At 39.8% G+C, this 23,746-nt stretch overlaps 1 protein-coding gene across 1 annotated transcript in view; it reads left to right on the top strand.

Annotated features, from left to right (window-relative positions):
• The window catches only part of LOC104628671 (ectopic P granules protein 5 homolog), a gene marked incomplete at its 5' end in the record, with an annotated part of 30,064 nt that extends 7,024 nt beyond the window's left edge, over positions 1 to 23,040 (top strand). Inside the window, 19 exon segments of the mRNA XM_010297334.1 lie at positions 1 to 45; positions 988 to 1,150; positions 1,748 to 1,890; positions 3,496 to 3,652; positions 4,618 to 4,812; positions 5,911 to 6,124; positions 6,915 to 7,075; positions 7,195 to 7,402; positions 8,089 to 8,164; positions 9,077 to 9,180; positions 10,083 to 10,258; positions 11,028 to 11,213; positions 14,459 to 14,668; positions 14,806 to 14,950; positions 17,195 to 17,437; positions 18,298 to 18,517; positions 20,261 to 20,476; positions 21,430 to 21,544; positions 22,850 to 23,040. The exon segment at positions 1 to 45 is cut by the window's left edge and continues 8 nt beyond it. Coding sequence (XP_010295636.1) covers positions 1 to 45; positions 988 to 1,150; positions 1,748 to 1,890; positions 3,496 to 3,652; positions 4,618 to 4,812; positions 5,911 to 6,124; positions 6,915 to 7,075; positions 7,195 to 7,402; positions 8,089 to 8,164; positions 9,077 to 9,180; positions 10,083 to 10,258; positions 11,028 to 11,213; positions 14,459 to 14,668; positions 14,806 to 14,950; positions 17,195 to 17,437; positions 18,298 to 18,517; positions 20,261 to 20,476; positions 21,430 to 21,544; positions 22,850 to 23,032 — 3,160 coding nt within the window.
• Positions 23,041 to 23,746: the final 706 nt, after the last annotated feature.

The raw sequence follows: 23,746 nt of genomic DNA, 5'->3' as shown, positions 1-23,746 counted from the left end.
TCAGCTCATGCGCATGGACCTTGCCATCTTGCAGCGACATGCCAAGTAAGCCGTATATGTGTTCTTTCTGCCTCACTAGCGTGTCTAGCGGTGTCTTCAGGTGCCCTTTACAGCAGCCTCATTTGTGTTGTCACAAGACTGTCGGTAGTTGATTTCTGCTTCTTGTCCCAGTTGGTTTGTTTTTTTTTCTTGACTGTCATATTATTCCACTCCTTTAACTGAGATAAGACTACACAAGTCTTATCTAATGACTGAGATTACATCAACTGACATCTAACTTCTATAGTTTTTCTCATTTGTCATACTTCTTAAAATAAAGCCTCCCTTTAGCCTAGATTTGTTGACCATAAGTTAACCCTTTTGCATGAATGTAGTAGCTGCAATGTGAAGCACTGGAACCCCCAAGAGAGAAATCTGATTTCTGGGACTGTTAGCGTTGACAGAAAGAGACTTTCTGGTTTTAATTTTCCTACTAAGAGAATCCAGCTGAATTATTTTCAAACATAGCTGATGAATCTATAGCTGTTGTCACCCAATGTAGTAATTTAATACCAATATTAAAAATCAAAACAAAACTCGCTGATTTTAGGATGTGTCTAAACAATTCCAGCAGCAATTTTAGGTGGGCATTTTTTTGTTGGCTGAATCATCCCACAATCCAGCTTTTTTTGTCTGGTGGAAAATTGCATTTCCTACAGAAAGTGATCTATTTAATATCCTTTCAGGTTTTCATGTAGAATAATTAAAAAGAACTCATGCAGTCTTGACTAGTTTTGTTCTTATGAAACTATTTTTGTATTATTTTTGAAGTGCTATTACTTTGAAGTTTTAACTCAGTTTTGTTTAATAACCTTTTATATTTTCTAGGAAAGTGTCATGAGGCTTTGTACAGCACATTAAATTGAAGTCTCATCTCTTACTTATAAATTCTTAGTATTACTGTTTCCACTAAAGATTTTCTTAACTTTATTAATAAATGCTTTTCAGAACTGCAGCTCTCTGGGAATCTCAGCACGTTGCTCTTAATAGTGAAATATTGGACACAGTACCTAAGCTGTATGTCAATCGGGAAGAGCAGATCACCCTCCATTTGGAGTGCCGGGGAACTTCAAATAAAGGCTGTCAGGGAGCAGCTCTTCTAACCATTCAGGTTAGAGACATGGCATCATCTCTTCTGTCTTGGGGCTGTTGGACATGGATAATGAAAGTGAAATGACTGAATGGTTACAAGACTGGATTTGTTTGCTCAACTGCTACCATACACACATAATAGTTACCTGAAATACCTAATGTGTAATGCTCAAAAGGAGATGCAGATCAACAGCTGAAGAATAAATTGTTGCATAAAGTTTGTTTTGCTCATAGCATCCATTCTAAACTGCTTCCTGATGTGTGAATGTGTGAATATGCTCACTGATAGGAATAGAAGCATGAAAATGTTTATAGAAATACTCCCATGTTGCTTGGTATGTGAATTTCTTGATTCCCTCTAAGTTTCAGTCCCCGTGGATTAAAAGTCTTACATAAGACATGAATTATATTAGTGTGTGATTAAATAGGAACATGACCAAGGGTGTGTGCTTGGGCACGATGTATTAGATCTGATCAAAACTCTCAGGGGAAAACCATCTGTGTTCAGAGTTCTCTTACTGGGCTCTGCTTCATCTTTTTACAAATAGGTGCAACATCAAAGAGTTTCAGCAAAAAATATTATTCTGAAATGAATATGTGTCTCTTTGTCATTTAGTTTGAAGGGAAACATAAAAATGAAGCAGTGAGCCAGCAGCTTCATGCTTTGCGTAAAGAAGTGAGACAACTGCAGGCAGAAGCTATGAAGCCACCTTCTCTCTGTGTTGTGGAAGCAGCAGTACATGTGGAAAATTTTATAACGTAGGTTGTTCAGACACTGTTTTAGGGAGTGATGTTTTATATTTCTTTTTCTATATATTAGAGTTAAAATGTGGACCCCATTTGTGTGTTTTGTGTAATGCTTATCAGCTTGGGTCAACAACAGAGCTGGAATCCTGACACCTGTATGTTTGTGACACAGACGTCTAAAGGAATAACTGTGTATTATCAGAAGAGCTAAATGCTGGTCACTAAGCCTCCACAGGGCACACAGTATTGCTTTCTACTTTGATTTATTGTACTGTGTATTAGAATAGCCCTTCTAACCCTGCATATGATGAGTGATGACAAGGATGCTATGTTAAACTTTAGGAAATGGCAAACTTGTGCCAGAGCTGTTTCAACCATAGGCCAAACTGTATGTTTTTAATATATTTTTTCTGTAGGTTTTTCCCGCTAATAGCGCAGGACATAGTTCATTAATAGAGAATTGTGATTTGAAGTAGCTTTTCAATATGTGAAACAAAATTATGCCGTGAAAGAGGACTATGTAATACCACTTTTTTGCGGGGGTGAATAAATGGATTAGTCCAAGGGCATATTCCTCTTGAAGGCCTTCTAGGGTTCATCCCAGAGGTCTGGTTTTGCAACACTATTCTTCTCAATCTTCTAGATTTCTGCTGGGATTCTTTTAGTGTAGTCGGTTTCCTATAGACTATACTCACTGTACAAGTGAAAACTTTTGGTTACTATTTTTACATGTTCATTCTTGATCATTAATCTGAAAAATTCTGTGGATGAGCTAGTTCTTGGGTTTTACATCAGTGGAACTGCGTGTTCTTCAAATGTTTTAATTCATACTCAGTGAAGATGGGGGTTTGAGCTCAACAAAATGTTTATTTGGCAATACAGAAGGAAAGATTGATTCTGTTCTAATTCTTTTATTGCTTAGCTTCTTTTTTTGCACTACAAATGTAGTTGCAGTAGATAGCCTAAGAACATGACTAATACATGATTTGAGGGAGAAATAATCTATTGGAACTATGCAGTGAAAAGTCTTTTGATGAACACTTTCCGACTCTGATTTTGGAGACTTTCTAAGGTTTGGGGGTACCCATTTCAGGGAGCAAAATAACTTGAGCTAAACCTGGGACTGTTCAGCCTGGATATGAGAAGGCTCAGGAAGTTCTCATCAATGTATAGAAATACCTGGAGAGTGCAAAGATGATGGAGCCAGGCTCTTTTCAGGGGTGCCTAGTGGCAGGACAAGAGGCAATGAACACAAACTGAGACACAGGATGTTCCCTCTGAACATCAGGAAACACTTGTTTACTGTGAGGAGTGACACAGGCTGCCCAGAGAGGTTGTAGAGTCTCTGTCCTTGCAGATACTCAGAAGCTGTCTGGACATAGTCCTGAGCATAGTCCATAGCTGTAGGAGGCCCTGCCTGAGGAGGATGGGGTTGGTCCAGTTGCCCTCCAGAGGTCCCTCCCAACCTCAGCTGTGCTGTGATTCCGTGAACCCATGCTTGATTATCACATAAGCCAGAAATACCCATCTCAAGGCTATATATTGGCAAGTAACCTTTCTTTATTGTCACAGATTGTTTTCCATACATAAATTTAATCTCCCTTTTTTTTTTTTCAGGGCCTTAATAAATATCTACAAAGTACAGCCTATGCCTGCAATTAAGAAAGTCGGAATTAGTTTGTTTTTCACATTAGTGGAATATGTGTGTGATGAAACTCAACGCAATCCTCCCACAAGGCAGTTCTTCACGTCCTGCATAGAAATTCTAGGCCAAGTGAGTTTATTCTCTGATTTTTGAATGCGTAATGCTTATCCCAATTGCCTGCTGATACTGGGGGTCTAAAGCATTCAGAAACCTGAAAATTAACTTCTAAGCTTCTATCCCATTTTCCTTTTAACTAATTGTATAATATGCAGAGTCTTTAGGAGAGTTTAAGCTTGCATATAAGCAAAACAGAAACTGTTGCTCTCAGATGCCTGCTTAGCCCTAATCTTAGTTAAATGCTAAGGCTGGATTTTTGGGCAGGTAACTAAATTTTGGGTACTTCCAGTGTGTAGAAGAGTGTTTTGGCATATATTTTGCTGTTATCAATAATTTTTTAGCAGACATATGTCTTGTCAACCTCTGTGTTTAGACACCTGTCTTCTATAGCCTGGCAATAAATATTTTTTGTGTAGAGAGCCAGAAGTTTGCTGGTAGAGCACATAAGTGCCCGTTGTTTTTGGTAATATTTGCCGTGGGGAACACATTATGTGGGTGCTCTAAGAAAAAACATTAGCCTCTGCTTTGGGTCTAGGTGTTTATTTTCTTCTCTTAAATACAGTTTGCTTCCATGTGCAGCTGTCCTTAAGTGCCTCTAACAGCTGAAGTGCTGAAAAACTCTCCATAGCCATAGTTCTGTTTAAATTTTTCCTTTATTCAGCAGGGCTGCTGAAATCTGGATTCGTTTTCTTTTGCTAGCCCATCAGAAAAATTGTATTTCTAGGTATTTTTCTACAACATGTGTGGTCACAAGTGCTGTTCTTAAGTATGCTAGGGAAACATGTTTATTTTACAGTATATTTTGTGGGACAGCAGTATGTAGTTGAAGTTGATTTCATACAATCTGTCATTTTTGAGAAAACTTCCTATTTTTAAAAGGTCTGACATTGTGCTAGTGTCAAGAAAAAGCTCTAAGAGGTGTTTTTTTTTTCCCCCACTAGATTCATACTAGTTCTCTCCCTTCCTGCTTTCCTCAGGTGTTCATCAGTGGGACCAAGTCAGAGTGCAAACATCTCCTCCAGACGATCCTGCAGAATCGAAGGCTCTGTACTCTCCTTTCTCCATACTTCACTCCTGTTGCCTCTCCCAGTGAATTTGTGACTTTATATGAAAAAGTCGTGGCCTTTCTGAGTGAGGATAACAGTGATGTTGTCTTCATGCTGCTGACAAAGGTAAAGTACTCCTGAATGCCGTGTCTGGTTTGTGGGTTGCTTTTGTGGGTGTTCTTTTCCTAAAGACTGTGACTTTAGGCTAAGGAAGAAAGAGGTGCAAATCTGGTACTTTAAAATAACATTGACAGGTTCTGTAGATCTATGTTGCTCATCCTGAATTGTGTGTGTTGTATTTAGGCTCAAGAGGGCCTGGAAGCAAAAGCAAATAGGAAGCTTAAACTACCCTTTCCTACCCCAGGTAGTATCACTATGTGCTTCCTAGGGCTTACTCTTCAGTGCATTCTTACTCTTGAAATTTTAGCAGGCTGTTGGTGGCTTCTTCTGCCTGATATCTCTGGAGAGACATTAATCGAAATAGCCAGTGAATCCCAGGTATTTTAAAAACAAAACAAACAAAAAATAATGGAACAATGTCAGAATCTTCCATCTCTGTTTGGCACCCATGACCTTTCTGCCTATCTTAAAACACACAGAATTAGGTAAGAGCAAGTGATTTGCACATCTGTTGTTTCAGGGCTGCGTGATACTGCATACCTGTGTTGCCAGTGGAGAAATTAATATTATACTTAGGCTTTGATATCGCTCTAATTCTCTTCATTAGTTGCACAGAGACAGGGTTCGACAGCTGTGAGTAGCAGGCAGTCTGTTTTGGGCATGATTCTGAGCTGTCCTTAGTGGCAATGATCGGTGTTCTCCCTGCGGACCTAGGTCTGAACAGATGGCCTAGAAGCTACAACAGCTTTGCACCTCTACTTGAAAATTTATGGGCTACAGAGATTACCCCGCGTAATGCTTGCAAGTGTGTGTTTGGCAGTGGTACCGAAGTGTGGAAATTCATACGCATTTTAATGAATCTGAGAACCCCTGCTACGGGCTGTTTCATAAATTTGGGGACTTCTGTAATATGCTGAATTGTAACCTTAGAGTTTTACCTTGGTTTTGAGCTGGGGATAATGAGGTGCAAATTCATTATTTTTTTTCTTAAATATATAAAAATGTCAGGATTTTTTTTTTTCCCCTGACAATTTCTTCCTTCTCCTAAAGGTGTTGTGGCTGCTAAAGCTTCTACTTACAAATGCTTCCTGTCCTCTGTTCTAGTTTGACCTTACGCAATGGTTAAGCGTTGCTAAGCCACCTCTATCTGAACGTACCAAGCTTCTGGAGTCTATTCACTTGGCTCTCAATGCATGTGGCCTTGAACCTGAAGAAGATATTTTGATGCCATTTAATATCTTCTGCAAGCATTGGACTAACCTTCTCCAGTATCAATTCCCTGATCACTATAGTGATTTTCTAAGATTGTTCGTGCAAAGTGAGTATCTGAATTGATCCATACTAAGCCTTTCGTACAGAACTCTTCTGGCTTAAAGATATTAACTGCGTGCAGTAGAGTTAGGTAGCAACAAGTACAGAATGATTTCAACTTTAAAAGTTTCTATATGCACATTTATGTCTGTGCTATGCGATATGCTTTTATTAGACATATTTTAGCTCTACTAGAAAGAAACGCTTTTCCGTAGGCTGAAGTGCACAAATCGGTGACAACAGATTTTTCAGCCCATGTTTTACAGGATAAGGATAGAGGAGAGGTTTCTATTAATGGAAGCACTTATTAATTGATAATTATACCACCATCTGTAATGCAGCATCCTTGTTCTTGAGCACCCTTCAATGTCAAACTGAGAACTGGAATTATGGAGACCTGGGACTGATGCTGAAGATGTCCTGGTTGGCATTAGATGCTATCTAGAATCTGCTGTGCCTCTAAAATGAGAACAAAAGTACTTCCTTTCTGTCAGATCACATGTGCAGAGGCAGCAACTCTCTCTTAATACGCATATGTAGCCAGGGGTGTACTGAGTGCTTGGGAAACTCTTTAAGGAGAGAGCATGTAGATACCAAAAAGGAATATTAAATTACTTATGTTTGGGAATTAAACATATCTCTCACCCTTAAACTGTGGGCTTTCAAACTCATGCCTTACCTAACTCTTTTCATGCAGTAGAGAGCGCTAATTTGAACGTTTCTGACTCACATTGAGAAAGGGACTAATACCCTTCTCCTGATTTTTCACAAATCCATTCCCTTCTCGTTCTCCTAAGGCTCATCAGAGCAGCTTCTAAGCCCTGACTGTTGGAAGGCATCACTTAAAGCTTTGGGATGTGGTTCACTGGTGACTGAACAGGGAAGCTTCAAGAAAAGTGATTCTACTGAAAGTCCTGCATTGCGGGATGCTGCAAAAGTTCTCCTCTCTGCAGAACAGGTGGGTGCCTCTCTAGTTGATTTATTATGTTTTGCAGCTGGAACAGATGCCCACCAGTGACAAATAACACTGCTGTGCAGTCCTTCTGTAGCTGATTAATAGTTTCCTCCTCCTTACAGGTTCAAGAGACAATAGAATGGTTTTCCACATCTTTCTGCAAACTCCGGCTGGCTTTGATGGACTTCAGGACTTTTGGCCTGTTTTCAAAATGGAGTCCTTATGTGCCTGAAGTGAATAAATTTCTGGAGTATCTTATTAAACAACTTATTGACAGCGAAGTAGTCAATTTAGCCCAAGAGCCTGTTGGCAGTAACAGAACTCTAGCAGGTAATGTGTCTTGAAAGCAAATTACTTCAGAACAGACACTCAGTTTTTCTAATTTCCTCTGTTAAAGACCATTTAAATATACAGTAAAATCCTCTTGCTCTGCCTTTGTACAGTGTTGAGAACATTGAAATACAGATGGAATATGTTGATGTTACTTAGTGGGATTTTACGCCTTTGTCTTTATTCTTGTTGGAGTAAGCTTGTTTACATTTGAGCTTGCTTTAAAATTATTTTCTGAAGAGATCATATTTTCTTCAAAGAAAAATGTGATCTTTCATACTGAGCAGAGATTTGGCAACGCATGACTACTGAATTTCATCATGGTGTGATTTTGATTTGGAGAAAATTGCCAAAACGCTTTTTATTTCAGTACATGCAGCTTTAAAGTGTGAATAATGACTACCCCTGCAATCTGAAAGATGTGTTAAAGTGATACTAATAAAATGTCTGAACAAGGCAAATGCTTATGATTGTTGTTAAAACAATCGTGTTGTTAAAACAATCGTATTGTTAACCAGAGTTACTACTAAATATATTGTATTTTAAATTTTTATTGGAACAGGAAGAATTGATTAAATGTTGGAATAAGCAAAGGACATCGTATTCAAGTTTTGAAAAGTGTAATATGTTCACTGTTGCTAATTTGAGGGGAGAAAAAGCAACTTCTGTGTTTTATTTTCTTCTAGCATTGCAGTCCTTGTATTCAGTCATTGCTGGGCTCTTTAAACCATGGATACTGGTCTTGGATAAGGAAGATGCAAGGTATATATTGCATTTTAAAATCAAATGAATTTTTGCTCAAGTAAGGACTTTAACACTATGAGAATGGCTTTGATTGTTATCTTATTTTTTTCCTAATTTATGATTGTATTGTGACCTTCCATTAAATAGCTGTGACTTGTCTTATATACGTAACAATTACAGAACTAATTCCTGAGTTCCTTAAGTCAAATTTTCCAAGTCTCGGATTAAGCAACTTTTTCAGATACAAGAAGTGTAACGAAGCTCTGGTCAGGAATCAGAGATGAGAAAAGTACGGATTGCACTTAGTTCTGGAAACACTCAAATTTAAACTTTAGATTCTTTTTTTTTAGCTTCCATGATACTGGTAACTCCTTAGTTTAAAACAAAACGAAAGTGTCAAACAAATACAACCCCAAATGCCAGTGGTACGTGAAGAAATCTTGGACCAAATCAGTCCTGTGATGATCTACTGTCTTGTGTGCCTCTGTCTTCACACAGAGAGTTATTTGTGATGTTATACACTTAAATTTGACTTTCTTCCAAAGCCAAAAGCTTTTTGAGCAGTGAGCGCATCTCCAATATTTAATTAGAAGGTTCACTGCATGAGGTATGTGCTGTCAATCAGAAATTCCTGTGTTTTCAAATTTAATTCAGTTATGAAATATCAAGCGAGTAATCTCTGCTTACTCAGTGGTATCATGGATCTTCAGTGTGACATACATACCTCTTCTAAGGAAGAAATGAGCAGTCCTAAAGAGTTGAGTTTGAATGAAGGGACTTCTGATACCTACTACATAGGGTTTACTGTGTACTACCTACTATATTAATTTACTATGCTTTAGAATGTTTAAATCGTTGAAGTGTTTATGATCTGTTTACAGTCTGGTAACTCAGCACTGAAATTTGTGTTGTTCTGCTTCTTCTTCTAAGTAACCAGCCCTGTTACCCTTGGTTAGAGAGTGACACTCCTGTAGCATCCAGCGTGGTCTGTTTGTTTACAGATTGCATCAAGCTTTTGCACGAGAGCTTTAAAGGTGGGTGAAGTGTACACTGTTTTAATGTAGTGGCTCGTTCTGTCCTATCGGACCAAAAAAGATTTTTTGATTGAGATGTGGGACGTGAGAGGATCGTTTTAGCCAAAATGATCGCTGCAGTGGTATTGGGAGCATTTCTTTATTTTGTCCTTAAAAGACAGCTTTTTTCTTTGGCAAGGATAGATAAAGTGGTTGATAAATGCATATCTATCCCATAAGGAAGTTCATGTGAAGAAAAACAAAACAAAATGAGCTGTCATGAGAAGTGCCTGACTTCATTCCAGGTCTGTATGTTGTTCCCATACAACATATGCAGTAGCATGTCACGATGACCAATACGTGTGTCTCAACAGCTAGTCTTGGGGGTAATTTAATCTCCAGGACTGATCATTTTGAGCTTCAATTTAACATTGCTTATTGTGCCTAATGTGTAGTTAGACACAGGAATGGAAAAAGTTAATTTCACAATACCGCTTCACAACTTCGAGGGATGAACTAGATTCAAAGTTACCGTGTGAAAAATAAATAATTAAAAATAACATATTATTGCATGTCTTATAAAATTCGAGATACATAAGATCTTATTTAAAAACAAAACAAACCACAAAACAGCCCAACTTAAAAGCAATGAAGTTCTGTATGGAAGGACTATTTTATAACTTCAGATTATTGTTCAGCAGCTCTTCAAAAGATCGAGGAAGGGCATGAAATCGTAAGCTTCCCCACTTGTTGGTTTGGAGAGGAAAAAAAAATCTAAAAGCTTAATGTGCATATTTTTTTTAATGTATTTTAGTGTAACTTGCATATATGTTTTTTCATCTTCAAAATTGGACTTCTTTCTGTAATCAAGCTTTCCGTGAATTTTTTTCTGTTGTTAATTCAGCTATTTTCTTTGAATCTAGATAAGCTGTTGCCAAGCCACCATGGGGCTCTCTGGTTACATCTAATGCATTACTGTGAATGTTGCACAGCCCCCAAAATGCCTGAGTTTATTCTCTATGCTTACCATACTGAGTTCCGAAGGCTTCCATGGAAGGAAATGCATCCAGACCAGACACTTATGGAAGAGTTCTTTAAAGTGAGTACATTGGTATCTGTTGAATTAAGTTCATAGTTGGTGTTGCCCTTGAAAATAACTGGAAAGCTAGAGACAATTCTGTAGCAAGTAAGCTTTTAAAGTTTATTGTAGGAGTCACAAGCTGCTCATTTTGTGAGTGATGATTTTTGTGAAGGAGTGCTACTGAGTCTTGTACAAAGTTGTGGGGAGCTGTAAAGCTGGCATTCTTTGTAAGCTGTCATTGCTCTATCTGAATGTCTCATTTATTAAATATATATTTAACAAGCATTTAGTTAGAGTTAATATATTTTACTATTACCATGTTGTTCTCACTTCCAAGTTGTCTGAGACAACATAAACCTGCAGATAGGTGTGGAAATGCTCTAGGATTTACTGCTTATCTGTTTGGGACGAGTTCTTCATGCAGTTCTAAACAGGCTCATAGTTGCTCTTAGAGTGAAGAGAAATGGATGCAATCACGCAGCGAAGAGTTTGTAATAGATTATTTCTTTCTGCTTTGCAGTCGCTTGGTACTCAGTAGTGGTTATTTGAGAGACTCAGAAAGTTATATGTGCAACTCTGCTGGTGAGGGGCAAAACGATGGAGCAGCAGTGTCTGCCTGTTCCTCTGCTGACCTAAAATGCTGCTGTGGATTTATGGTTGGCTAAGAAGTTGAAAAGTATGAATGTATTTATATCTTTGGATATAATTTGGATTATATCTTTGGATATAACAATATACATTGTTTTATGTACCTGTCTTTTTTTTTTTTTTCTTTTCTCCTTCCTAGATTGAAAGAGGCAGCCCCAAGAGCTGTTTCTTATTCTTGGGTTATGTTTTATGTGAAATAAACTGGGTCAGTGTCCTCTCTGATGCCTGGAATCCCAACCCTCATCCTCAGACTCACAACATGATTGTCTGTTTGCTGTATATGATGGTCCTGTTGGCAAAGGAGGAACGACTTATAGGCAAAGAGGTAATTTTTGAAAAGGTTCATACCTGTCTGTCTTAAAAGAAGAATAATCCTTTGCTAACAAGGACACAGGCTGTGATGACTTTCTGACTTGCAGAATGGTTATTTTGGAAGTGTTTCATGCCTAGGTAAAATAGCCCAAATAGTGTTCCAGAGATGGCCAAGACTAAATCCTTATGTGAGCGTGGTGGCTTGATCTTGGCTGGATGCCAGGTGCCCACCAAGCTGCTCTGTCACTCCCTTCCTCAGCGGGATGAAAAAACTCCTGGGTCAAGATCAAAGCAGTTTAATAAAGCAAAAGCAAAGGCCATGTGCAGAAGCAAAAGAAACCAAAAGATTTATTCTCTATTTCCCATCAGCAGACGATGTCCAGCCGCTTCCCGGAAAGCAGGGCTTCAGTATGGGCTGCTCTGGAAGACAAACGTCTTAATAATGAATGCGCCCCGCTCCCTTCCTCTTAGCTTTTATTGCTGAGCAGCCGTCATGTGGTATGGAACATCCCTTTGAGTTTGGGTCAGCTCTCCTGGCTGTGTCCTCTCCCAAGTCTTGCTCACCCCCAGCCTGCTGGTGAGGGGGGAATGTTGGAGAGACAGCCTTGATGCTGTGCCAGCACTGCTCAGCAGTAGCCAAAACACTGGTGTGTTATCAACACCTTTCTAGCTACCAATACACAGCACTGTGAGGGGGAAAATCAACTCCATCTCAGCCAGACCGAATACATTGAGGCATTTTGTATAGCTTGTGTGAGAAAAGAAGAGCTGCTCTTTGTTTTAAGAAGCTTCTGTAGGTGCTGTGTTGTAAAGAGTAGGTAAATAAATACAGACAGTTTCCTGGAGTTAAAAAATGACTCACTGTGTTTGGGCAAGAACAAATACATATTTTAGCTTCATTTAAAAAAAAAAAAAATTGTTATGTAAAACTACTGTGCAGTTGTTTTCATAATTAAGTATGGGATGCTGCATAGTATATCTTTCTTGTCTCTTAGGCCAGCCCTTAACTAAAATGTCTGTTTCCTTTTCCCTGGTTTTGGAGAGCCTTAGTTATAAGCACATGCAAAATAGAGGTAGTATTAGCAAGAATTTACATATGCACCTATAATACCTGTGCATACGTATGCAATATTATATATAACTTAAGGTGAAGCTTTTTCTGACGACCTGAGTGAAGAGACTGTTTACTGTCAGCCTACTCTGAACTGGGTGTGCACGCTTGTAGCACCTGTGGTGCTGTGAGAAGGACTGGGAAGCTCCCCGAGTCACTTTTATTCTGTCATGGCCAGTCATGTAAACCTCCCCTGTGCCTGCCTTCTTTTTCTGAGAGGCAAACATGAATGTGTGGAGGGATGGTAAAGAATCATTCATTTATGAAAAGCTTATGCCTGGCTCTGTCTCTCACTGTGCATGTTTGTGATATTTTCCAGCCTGATCTTTAGTTCTGGTTACACTTCACGTTGGCAGTGTTAAGCACAACTCAGCAATGGGGTTAGGCCCTGTGAGGTTAAGAGCAGCATTTGATCTGAACGTAGGTTGTTGGGGTTTTTTTTCTATAGCTGTCTAAAAAGAAAATATTTTCTGCTTGAACATGTTTTCTCAGGAGTTATAAATAAGCGTTGTTCAGTCCTTACTCAGAACTGCTTTTGCAAACATTTATTTTTTACCATAAAATGCTCCCTTCCTAACTTTGTATGATGTCATGACAAGTCACAATGATGCAACAACATCTTGAAGACCAGATATATCTTTAAAAAGAAGCTTGTCACTGTCTGCTTCTGAGTTACTGGCGACAGATTATCCATTGAATCTTAGTTGAGTTTTCTTCTTCCCTTGCTCTGAAGGGGGATTTGATCATCCCTGCTTTCTCAGTGCTTTTCCCATTTATGGCTGCATTCCAGTATTTCTGACTTTTTGGAATAGGGAAGAGAAACACTGGGTGTTAGGATGAACATTCCAAACCCTGCTTTTGCTAAGAGCTCTGTGTGGGTAAATCTAGCACAGTCTGTTTCAGTCCATTGCTTCTGGAGGACTCTTCCAGAGGGGCTGGGTAATCTTCAAGAAGTCCCATTTCACATCTGCCAGCTTTCTCCCACTTGCAGCGTCTTCTGTTTTCTATTTCCTCTGAGGCATTACATGATGCTGTGTCGAGATGTCACCAGCAACCTTTGATCAACGTGGTATTCCAGTTTAGGAAAATTACCAGAGTTCACAGTTCACGTGCCTTGGCCTGAATGTATTTGCTTATCAGAAGCTTCTCAAGCTTCAAAAGATACCTGTTTGTATGCTCTATGAGTCAGCCTCAGGAATTCCCTCCTAGCCTCCAGCAGCGTGTTAAGCTGATGCGCTGTCACTCGATTTTTACCTCCCTGAACATTCCTGTGACACCTTGACCTAAATCTCAAACTCTTTATTTCTCTGCCCTGTGCATGCGCAACTTTAGAAGTATTTGATGTAATCAGTGTCACGTTCTTGTTGAGGTAGATTAATTTGGGTTAGTTCTGGATCCTTAAAGTCTTTAGGTTGTGTTGGCTGTCAACACAATTCCAGTATTTGTTCGTTCTATAATGTTTAGAAATTTGGTGCTTCTCAGTGCCGGGAGGGGGTCCTTTTAATTTGCAGATGTATAGGAAGCCTTGAGAGGAGGATTGCGGTAACAGGCTAGACTCTCTGCTGCTTAGAGACACAGAGACTTTTCTACCTGGACACTTGCACTGCTTGTATGAGTTGTGGACATCGTAGGCTACTGTACTGTTCAGGAGAGTATTTATAGGAATAAGCAATTGAGGGGTCCGCCCAGGTTAGTAGATAATTCATTGAATGGAAAATTGAGGGGCCTGCCTTCTGTCACTGGCTCTACTGTGAACTTAGATTAATTTTTAAAAAATATTTTTAATGCTTTTCTTAAATCTCTACTGAGGTGACTTTACCTTGTAGGATCTCCATTTCTTTCTAGCTGTCTTTACATGTTTATGTGTAAAATTTTAATGTCTCACTGATTTTTGTGCTTGGTTAGAGCTGCTGCAGCAGCCTGAGTGCTGTTACGTGAATGCTAGAGGTGACATACATGTATTGTCTTGCTGCTTGAATGAGGAGTTTCTTTTCAGCCAGACTCCCAGTGGTCTATTTCTGTGGGGTTTCTGCTCAGCCTTCTTCAAATTTTGGAGTCTGGGCTTCCTTCCAATATTGAGTACTGTGAATATTAATTTAAAACAGCAAAGAAGGTGGTGTTTAGACTGATGTCTTTTAAATCTTCAGGAATCGCCACTCATAAATCTTCTTGGACAGACCAGCTCCCTTCCTTGGCAGCTTGTGGGCATTTCATCTTATCAAAGTATCATCAGCTACTGCAACAGTCACTACCCTCCCTCTGTTATCCTTGCTAAGGATGCTGCAGCTGAACTGATAGTGAAGCTCCTGAAAATCTCAGCAGGCTTTGGTGCATCGTCGGATAGTCGCATCCACCTTGTAAGTTGAACTGGCTTTGCAGTGTCTCTGAGCTGTTGTTGTCATTTGTAGTGTTCTGCTTTTGTATACTATGGAGTGTGAAAAGAGTTCTGGGCGTGATTTTTTTTTTTCTAATTGATTTTAATTTTAATTGACAGGATGCAACACTGAAGTGTCAAGCATATATTCGCCAGGTGGTTCAATTTCTCAGCAACTTAGAACAAAGCGGAAAGATTACTCTTGCAGTTTTGGAACAAGAAATGTCCAAGTTGCTGGATGATGTAGTCATCTTTAATCCTCCAGGTTTGTATTGAAGAAGTGGCAGATTACTTTAAAGCTGTCAAGACCTTTTATTCCACTGCATGCATTGTTGAACATCTGTGACTATGTAATTACTTGAATTACTGTAATGTCTCCCTTATGGGCAGCAGGGCATGTTGCTTTGATGTGTATATAGGTAGTATATTAGCACAAAACAAAAATATGAACGTTACCCTGTATAACTGTCAAGAGTGACAAAACCAACAGAAAAAACAGGGCTTATGTTGTGAATAAAACTGACTGATATACAGGGGCTTGAGGGTTTCCTTTCTTTGTCTAGTTTTTTTAATATTTCTAAAATTTTATTTGGCAATTGCATATTTTTTAAAAGGAAGGATGACAAAATACACTCTTTTGGCCCTGAGGGATCGGGTTCTAAGAAAGGGTTCTAAACCGTTGTACAGTTGGGAAAACTGACTGTATTGAAGTAGGGGAATTATGTTGATGTACACTAGTAGTATGGTGTGTCCACACCCACAGCATTTATATTGATCTCAAATTTAGTACTAACACCATCCTTAGCTTCCTCTATCACACTGAAACTTTAGATTAAATCAGTCATCTCGCTGCATTGCACCAAAATACTTGTCAGGAGTTGTGTCACTTCCTGTCCATGACCCCACAAGTGTGCTAGCAAGAGTGAGCAGATAGTGTCCAAAAATGTATGATACTGTTAACTGTCTCTCTGTACTTGTCTCGCTACTTGTGGAAGCTCTGTAGGACAGCCCCATAGTCAGCAAAATTCTTTGACTCAAAGAGAAGTGAAGGCTTGTCTGTTGCTGCCAGCTCTCCTTTTCTTCTAGCTGAGAAATTTTGGAGGAGACAGGAGCTCCAGTATAAGAGGAGCAGCTCTGTTTCATGCACCCCTGTGTGCATTTGTATGTGTTGCTCAACCAGGCTGTGGAGTGCCTGAGGATCACTGATGCAGAGTGGCTGGAAAGTGGTGGTATGTATTGGGTTTAGCTACTCTGTGAAGTTTGGAGGGGGCTAGCAGAGGTTTTTGGAAGAGCCTCTGGGGCAGCACCTTCTCTTGACAACAGTTGGAGAAGAGAAAGCTGGACTTCTTGCACAGGCACTGCATCAGGGCTTTTCCCAGGAGATCCTGTGGGCCCTGGTGTCAGGTGTCTGGCGTGGTCCTGCTTGGTGGTCTGCAGCTTGTGAAGTGGGACTTGGCTGTAAAACTGCTAGTGACCTTAGGCAAGTCAGTTAACCTCCTGGCATCATCTTTCTCAGTCAGTCTGTGATAGATGTTTATCTCACTGGCGAGCTGTGCTGTGACAGGTGACTTTTGGGACTTTTTTTTTTCTTTCTTAGTTGGTAGATATAGACACAATAGCTTAGTTTGGAAGGGACCTTCGGAGTCCTGTAGTCCATCCTCCTCTTCCAACCGAGTTAGATCAGGTTGTTTAGGGCCTTGTCTGGTGAGCTTCCAAACATCTGCAAATGTGGAGGTCTCAACCTCTTTGCGCAGTGGTTTTCCAGTGATTAATCCCTTTTTGTGCACAACTTTTCTTCATAACCAGTTTAAAGTTTTCCTTCTACGATGCCTGATACTGCTTGAAAACTTTCTTTTCTAACGATGGTGGCTTTTTTCATAAATATGTGCAATGGTCTACTGTGTAGTTAGACTTTTAAGAGCCAGGCTCAGGAAACGTTTGTGCTTTGAGGGTACTGTTACAGGTGGTCCATGATAGTATGTTCAGGCAATGCCAAGAGATAGTTTAAAAAAAAAAAAAAAATTCTGGGGCTGAACGCTGGATTAGCAGGAAATCTAGGGTCCTGGAAGTGCACAAGGGGATTGCAACATTTCAGGGCTTGTCTTGGTCATATTTCAAAATGAATCACCTAAAATCTTGGTTGTTTTACTCTAAGCTGTGCTTTAAACTGTGTTTTAATACCCAAGTTTTCTTGGAGACTGTAAATGTGCTTTATCATTCAATTTATTTGCACTGTAGTCATGGTAAAAGACTCCAGAGAAAGATGGGCTTTCCAGTGTACTCTGCTGTACAGTCTTCTCAGCTGTCTCCTTGTTTAATGAATGATGAACTATCTCTCATCAAAGGAACAGATATCTTACTGCAGTTTCAAAAGTACAGACAAGGAATTGAGGTGTGTGGTGAGCAAGAGGTTTTTCCCAGTGTCTACAGAAAAGTGTTCAGTGGTGGAAGTTGATTTTAGGTTCTAACATATATTTACTGAACTGGTTCTCTTATTTCTGACTTTCAGATATGGATCTGCAAACGCGTCATATGGCCCTCAGCAGTCTTTTTGCAGAAACGCTGATGATGATGAACAATTCTAGCGTTACAACGGCTGAGTCGCTACGGGGGAGCTTACGAAAGTGGGTCGACAGTAAAGTGCACGGGTTGCTAGCAATGCCCCTTCTCACAGCAGCGTGTCAGAGCCTGGCCTCTGTGCGACACATGGCAGAGGCGACAGAAGCCTGTATCACTGCTTACTTCAGTGAAGGTAGGAGCCTGTCCTCTTCTGCTGCTTGTCTCAAAAGCTTCCATCAGTCTTGGATGCCCATCAGATATGAATTGGCTGGAACCCTTATAGCTTCACGCTGCCCAGTACTGGAACTGGGTTTTAATCTGTTTCTGTAATTAGAGCTCCTTTCTTTGTATCTGATAGCTCTCAACTGTCACACATATATGTGCTGTAGTAACTAGATATAGAAAAGTTAGGCCACTGTCGTTTGGGTTTTTCAGCTGCTCTAATTGTGTATTTTCTTAAGAACTATAGCTGTCTCTGTGAAGACTGATTTGCTCTATGTAATGGTTGCCATTTTTCCAGCTAAAAGGGACGACTTCTTTAAAAAAGAATAATTCCAAGAGAACAAAACAGATATGTGTATCCTCTCCTATAGTGTTCTGTAGGCTAATTTAAAAAAAAACCCAACAACTATTACTAATTGGTAGTATTTGGTACTCTGAAATTGTGTCATGTGGGGTTTTTTTGGGGGGTTGTGGGTGGTGGTTTCTTTTTACATAATCCTTGTGGAACTATGTATTGATTTCTTCCACATTCTATGTCATTAGATTTCAGTACACCTGAAGAAAATATTTAAAATTCTGTTGCTAAAATTTTGAAATTTAATCCTGAATGAATGCTGGGAAAATACCTCGCCTTGATCTCGAGGAGATGCCTTATGATAGTTTTTCTTTTCTCTCCATCAGTTGCACGACAAATTGATCACCCGGAAAACAGCTAAAATGGTCTGAATTCTGTAATTTAAAGAAATACAGTGAAGTAGTTCCAGTTCTTAGGTTTCACCAAGTGCTGCTTACTCACATGCTCTGTGTTCTGTCCTTTTGTTTTCTTTATAGGTTGTACTCACTACCAGGATTTAGGCTGGGGACCTATACTCGCCTCCCTCCAAGTTCCTGAGCTAACCATGGAAGAATTCCTGCAGGAGTGTCTGTCGTTAGGAAGCTACTTGACCCTGTATGTTTATCTACTGCAATGCCTAAACACTGACCAAACTCTTACCAACGAAATGAAAATCCTGCTAACCATCAGCAAATGGCTGGAGCAGGTGTACCCAAGGTATGAAACTCAAGGCTTCTGAATCTGCCTTGACTTTAAAATAAGACTGTAGTTGTATAGCTGGTATAATTGTGTGGCCAGATGAATTTGGTTAACTTCACCAGCCTGCTGGAGGAAATGGCCAATCCTTCTATATCCACTATTACAGAGTCTGCCCAAGCCCGATGCCAACACTTCTGTTTTGCTACAACAGCTGTTAGAGGGAATTTTATTTGCTTGAACGCTTCTGGTGCAGTTTTGGTCAGTTTTCAGTCAGAGAAGCTTGATTTCAATGGCAGCCTGGATTTGTGCTCAGTTAAATTACTTCAAGCAAACCCTAAATCACTGTGGGTTCCACTTTCCAGAACGTCCGCTAGGTGGGATGAGTTATGTACTAAATATTCAATTTGACATGGAGAGACTTGGTGTTCAAAGCTGCTCGATGGTGACTGTCAGCAGCTCTGAACCAAGTCTGAGCCCAGTGGATCTCGTGGGGTGCCCAAAGTTAGGGGCCTGTATAGCTGAAAAACAGCTTACTAGGTAACAGGGTTCTGGGGGGGAAAGGATGGGTAGCTTTCAGGTTAAAATGATAGTACTTTGTACTTAAGGTATGTAGCAACTGTATGTACAGTTGCTGTTGAAATTGCCAGAATTTAGCAAATGTGGTGAATATTTTTCTGTATTAATGTTGTTAACGTTCGTATTTGCTGTGAAAGAGCATTTTGGGAAAACGCACATTCCCGCTGTTCCTTGAAATTCAAAGAATACTTTCACTTTTGTAGGTACCATGGTAATTTGATTGCCAAAGTGTGAAGGAGACAGCAAAGCCACCATACACAAAAAATTAAACCTTGTTCTAAACATCAAAGCTGAGGGTGCCTGGGATGGGAAATGACTGGGTGGAGTAATGTGAGGATAGTCTGATGCAGGAAGCTCGTGCTGATGCTTTATGTGGAAAATCTGAGCCTGTTAACTTAAACTGTAAGCTGTTTGGGGAAGGATTAAAAATATCATAGGGGGAACTTCACTTTGTGCTTTGCTCAACAAAAAATTTCAATGTTTCCTTTTCTGGAGGATCATACTAGAAGTCTAAATTGTTGTGGAAACAGCAGCTAGTGTTTCCTAAAGTATTTTATTGGTAAGTAACAGGGGAAAAAAAAAATGCAGAGATGCAGCTTCATTCCTTTTATACCAAGTCTTAGACAAGTTTAAATCCACTTATGGCTGCAGTATCATTTATTCTCAGTTGTAAAGCTTAAGAGGAAGCATTGTTCTTTGTTGTCTTACAGGCCCTTAAAACCTGCTAGCTGATGTCTGCATCAAATCCATAGCAATAGCAGTTACAGCAGTATACTAACTGGTAGATTTAGACTAGATACAAGGAAGACATTTTTCACACTGAGGGTGGTGAACCACCTCAGGTTGCCCAGAGAGGTGGTGGATGCCCCATCCCTGGAAACATCCCAGGTCAGGCTGGACGGGGCTCTGAGCACCCTGCTCTGGTTGCAGATGTCCCTGCTCACTGCAGGGGGGTTGGACTAGATGGCCTTGAAAGGTCCCTCCCAACCCAAAGATTCTATGATACTATAGTTACGCTATCCTTATATAGTAGAACTAGCTGTCATTAATTAACCATCTGAATTCTTCATGGGCCTAATGGGGAGAGATACAAACTTCTTAACCTATTCATCTGAGTTATTTTGGTTGTGGTTTTTTTTTAATTTATATTTTGTTTTGGTTTTGTTCTTTAAATCTTACCTAAAGCTCAGCAAAGGAAGAGGCAAAGCTGTTTCTTTGGTGGCATAAAGCCATGCAGTTATCCTTGATTCAGATGGAGCAAGATGACACCATTCTGATCGAATCTGTCATTCGGACACTGCTGTCAATCCAGGGCAGGCAGAGTCAGCTGGCTGAGGAGAGACTGTCTTCTGGAATACTTGGTGCTATTGGCCTAGGCAGGAGGTCTCCTTTGTCACCCAGGTAAGGGTTGAAGGTGTGGTAAATTGAGTCATCAGTCTGGATCCAGGCTGTACAGTGCAATGTCAAAAGATGTTCTGAATCTGTGCTGTCCTGAAATCTACAAATTTGTTTGGACCCATTGCAGGAAAAAATGTAGGAACTGTTTTAACCTGGTTAAGCAGCGGTTATGAACTTCTGCAAAGTTTGTGGTGGAAAGGAAAGAAAATGCAGTTGCGATTCTGGCTTAATGTCTGTCCAGCGAAGTTTGTAGGGAGACTGTTTGTTAGAAGAAAATTCTTTCACCTGGTCTGTAGAAGACTGTTCCAGTTGACCTCACAAGAATTTTGTATGATTGCATGCAGGTTGCCTTTTCCATCTTAACCTTGAGGTGTTGGAAATGTTAAGATCACAAATATGTGCTTGTTTGTTATTCACTTTCCCTTCTAAGCAGAGACACCAAGTTTAGTTGTTAGGTATTAGGTTGTAGAATCAAGTTCACCGTGTAAAGAATGCCAAGAAAAAATATGCACATGTTTGTGGAATGCCAGTTCAGCACAGTACCTAAACATAACTTTGTGTTTAGAAAGACCTTCTGGGATGCAATCCTGTTGAAATTGCTCTGAAATCTTAGTTTTCTTCAACTCCTCCTTTGATTTGAGTGACAAGAATGTTTCAAAGGCTGTGAAATGAAGGAGGATTTCAGATGTGACCTCAAGGCTTCAGCTAAGCTTTGAACAGTTGTAATAATTTATATGTGTGATATTGCATTATCCTCTAGTATGTATGATATAGTAAAAGGTAGATACTAAAGTGATTTTTTTTTCCCTCTAATGCATTGAAAAAGGTCCTCTAAAGCCTTTACTGTGTTCCTTAAGCAAGAGATATCTCATGGGTTACAACTTCCAGTTTTATCTGCCATTGAGGACTTGCAAAACTGATGCCACCTTCTCTCTCTGTCGTCTTCCCTTTGCAAGGTTTCGGGTGGTGGCCCGCAGTTTGTCTGCCTTCCTCTTGGTCCAGATTCCTGCAGAAAGTCAAGTCCGTCTGAAAGCGGGGTCAGAGCCGAAGCTGTCGCAGAAGGCCCAGCAGGTAGTGTGTGCCTGTTCCTGGCTTCTCGACGTGCCCTGTTTACGTGGTTGCTCAATTTGTGGGCTGAGGCTCGTAAGAGTCACTGCGAACATCGCTTCAAGCTAAATCCTACTCTCAACTTGTTGATTTTATTTGGTGACAAATGCCCTCAACCTTTTTTTGCTACTGCTTTGCATCTGGATCTAAATTCTGAATTTCAGAAATAGCTTGTTGCTCTCGTCTTCGTGGGGAAGGGGGTACATCACAAACTTGTGTACTATTTCACTGTACATCAAAACACTGTCTTGAAATTATTTGGTCTTGGAATTTGGTCTTAGAAATTTACCAGAGATAAGGCCAAGTTCAGCATGGACCAGGTGATGAGCTTCTTGAACTCTTGTAGCAGGACTATGTGTCTGAGCCCTAACCTAAAGTGATCCTAGGTAGAACTGTTTATACAGCGTTCTGTATTAATATGAAGGCATCAGTTTCTAGTCTTATATGCTGCAAAGCTGCAGATGAACTTACATCTGTAAACCCTGAGTTCAGAAACTTTGGAACATAACAGGTAGAAGGAGTTTAAAATAAAGCTGCTGCGATTGCCCTGCTTTTCAGTGATAAAGCAGGACTAGCTTCACACTAACGCTTGCTTATGTGAGATCAGGGCTTAAAAGCCCTACGACAAATGTACATTCCTTCTTTAGCACATGTACTGACTGTGTTACTGTTTCAGTAAGTGCACCAGAAGAGGAAGGAGGAGTTGATTAGAAACCAAAGCAAAGTAACTTACTTCTTGTAACTTTTTTCTATTCTCGTCTCTAAGAAATGAATGAAACTTGTTCATTGTTTTCAGCATTTGCCCTGGCTGGTACTGCCAGCTTAGTTTCTTTTACATATAACTTCTAACTTGATGTTGTTTCCCAAATGTCATGAGTAAAATAATACTTCTATGAAAGTCAAAGATGTTCATAAGAACAACCTGAAGTGAATAGTCAGGTGTGTTGCAGTTTGTAGTTAGTGTAATTTGCTTGAAGCCATGTGTTGAGGTCATGAAGTCAGTATTTGACAATATTTGGGTTACAGAATCCTAGCAAGCTTCGGCAGAACAGTGTTTTGTGCTGATCTTGGGGAAGGAACCGCTTTAAAAATATGAGATGACTTGAAACACTATTAAGTGATTGTATTTTACAAATGTTTTGTTTGAGTACTCCAGGATCTCTAGTAAATAAGGATCTTCTAGTGGAACTGTGCATATGGTGGCTCATGAACTGGTTTGTTAGAGACCAAAGCACACACAGCTAACAGAATTTTCCCTTGTATCTATAGGCACTGAATGCTCTTGAGTCTATGGCATCAAACAGACAATATATGGATTATCAAGAGCAGCTCTCCCAGGCTTCTCAGTTCATCAAGCATCCAGAACATTGTCTTCGAGATGGCAATAATCTCTTGGCTCTCCTTATTAACACTCTGTACCCAGAAGTGCATTATTTGGACAGCATACGATAGCACCACTGAGCTCGCAGACTCATCGTGCAATGTTGGTTACTTGGGTTTACATATAATGTTGTTATTGCACAAGTAATTTTTACCTTCAGAGTTCCACCGTAAGTCAGAAGTGTGAATGGGAACTGCACACTGGCAAGTTTTTTCCTCTTTAAGGTTGTCTTTCTTTTCTTTTGATTTCTAGACCTGTGGAATTGCTCAGTTTTTGTTGACTGAAAACACGAGTATCTTGCTGTGCACGGTGCACCTCTGAGAGGAGGGTACCTGAAGATAGGTGTACAAATCATTAGACAGCAAAGCTCATCCTGTAGCATCTTAAGTTTTTGCTTTGTGCCTTTTTTATTTTCCAACATGTCATCACTCAGGCCAGTTCAAAGTGAGTGGAGGATTGTGCTTAAAAGAGGTTTTGACTTTCTTAACCAGAGTACCTCTGAATCTTATGTGAGTGTGTGTCTGGAGACGTGTGAAATCCCTGTATTTGGAAAGATAGTATTTAAAATTTAGACTTTTTTTTGCTATCCCACGGAAATCTGTAGTTGAAAGGCATGCCTACAATCTTCTCCCACTTCCGTAAATATAATCTAAAATTTAAACTAAAGAACTTTAGAAAATAGGAAAACCCAACTATTAGTGAGTCTGCATCCATATTGCTTGATTAAATGCAAGTAACTTTAGCCAAGTTCTTTTTAAGTCAGGTGATTTAAATCCAGAGACAGA

This window comes from Phaethon lepturus, unplaced genomic scaffold, assembly GCF_000687285.1.
Source record: "Phaethon lepturus isolate BGI_N335 unplaced genomic scaffold, ASM68728v1 scaffold28111, whole genome shotgun sequence".
Taxonomy (NCBI): domain Eukaryota; kingdom Metazoa; phylum Chordata; class Aves; order Phaethontiformes; family Phaethontidae; genus Phaethon; species Phaethon lepturus.
This window is presented reverse-complemented; position numbering and strand designations above follow the sequence as displayed.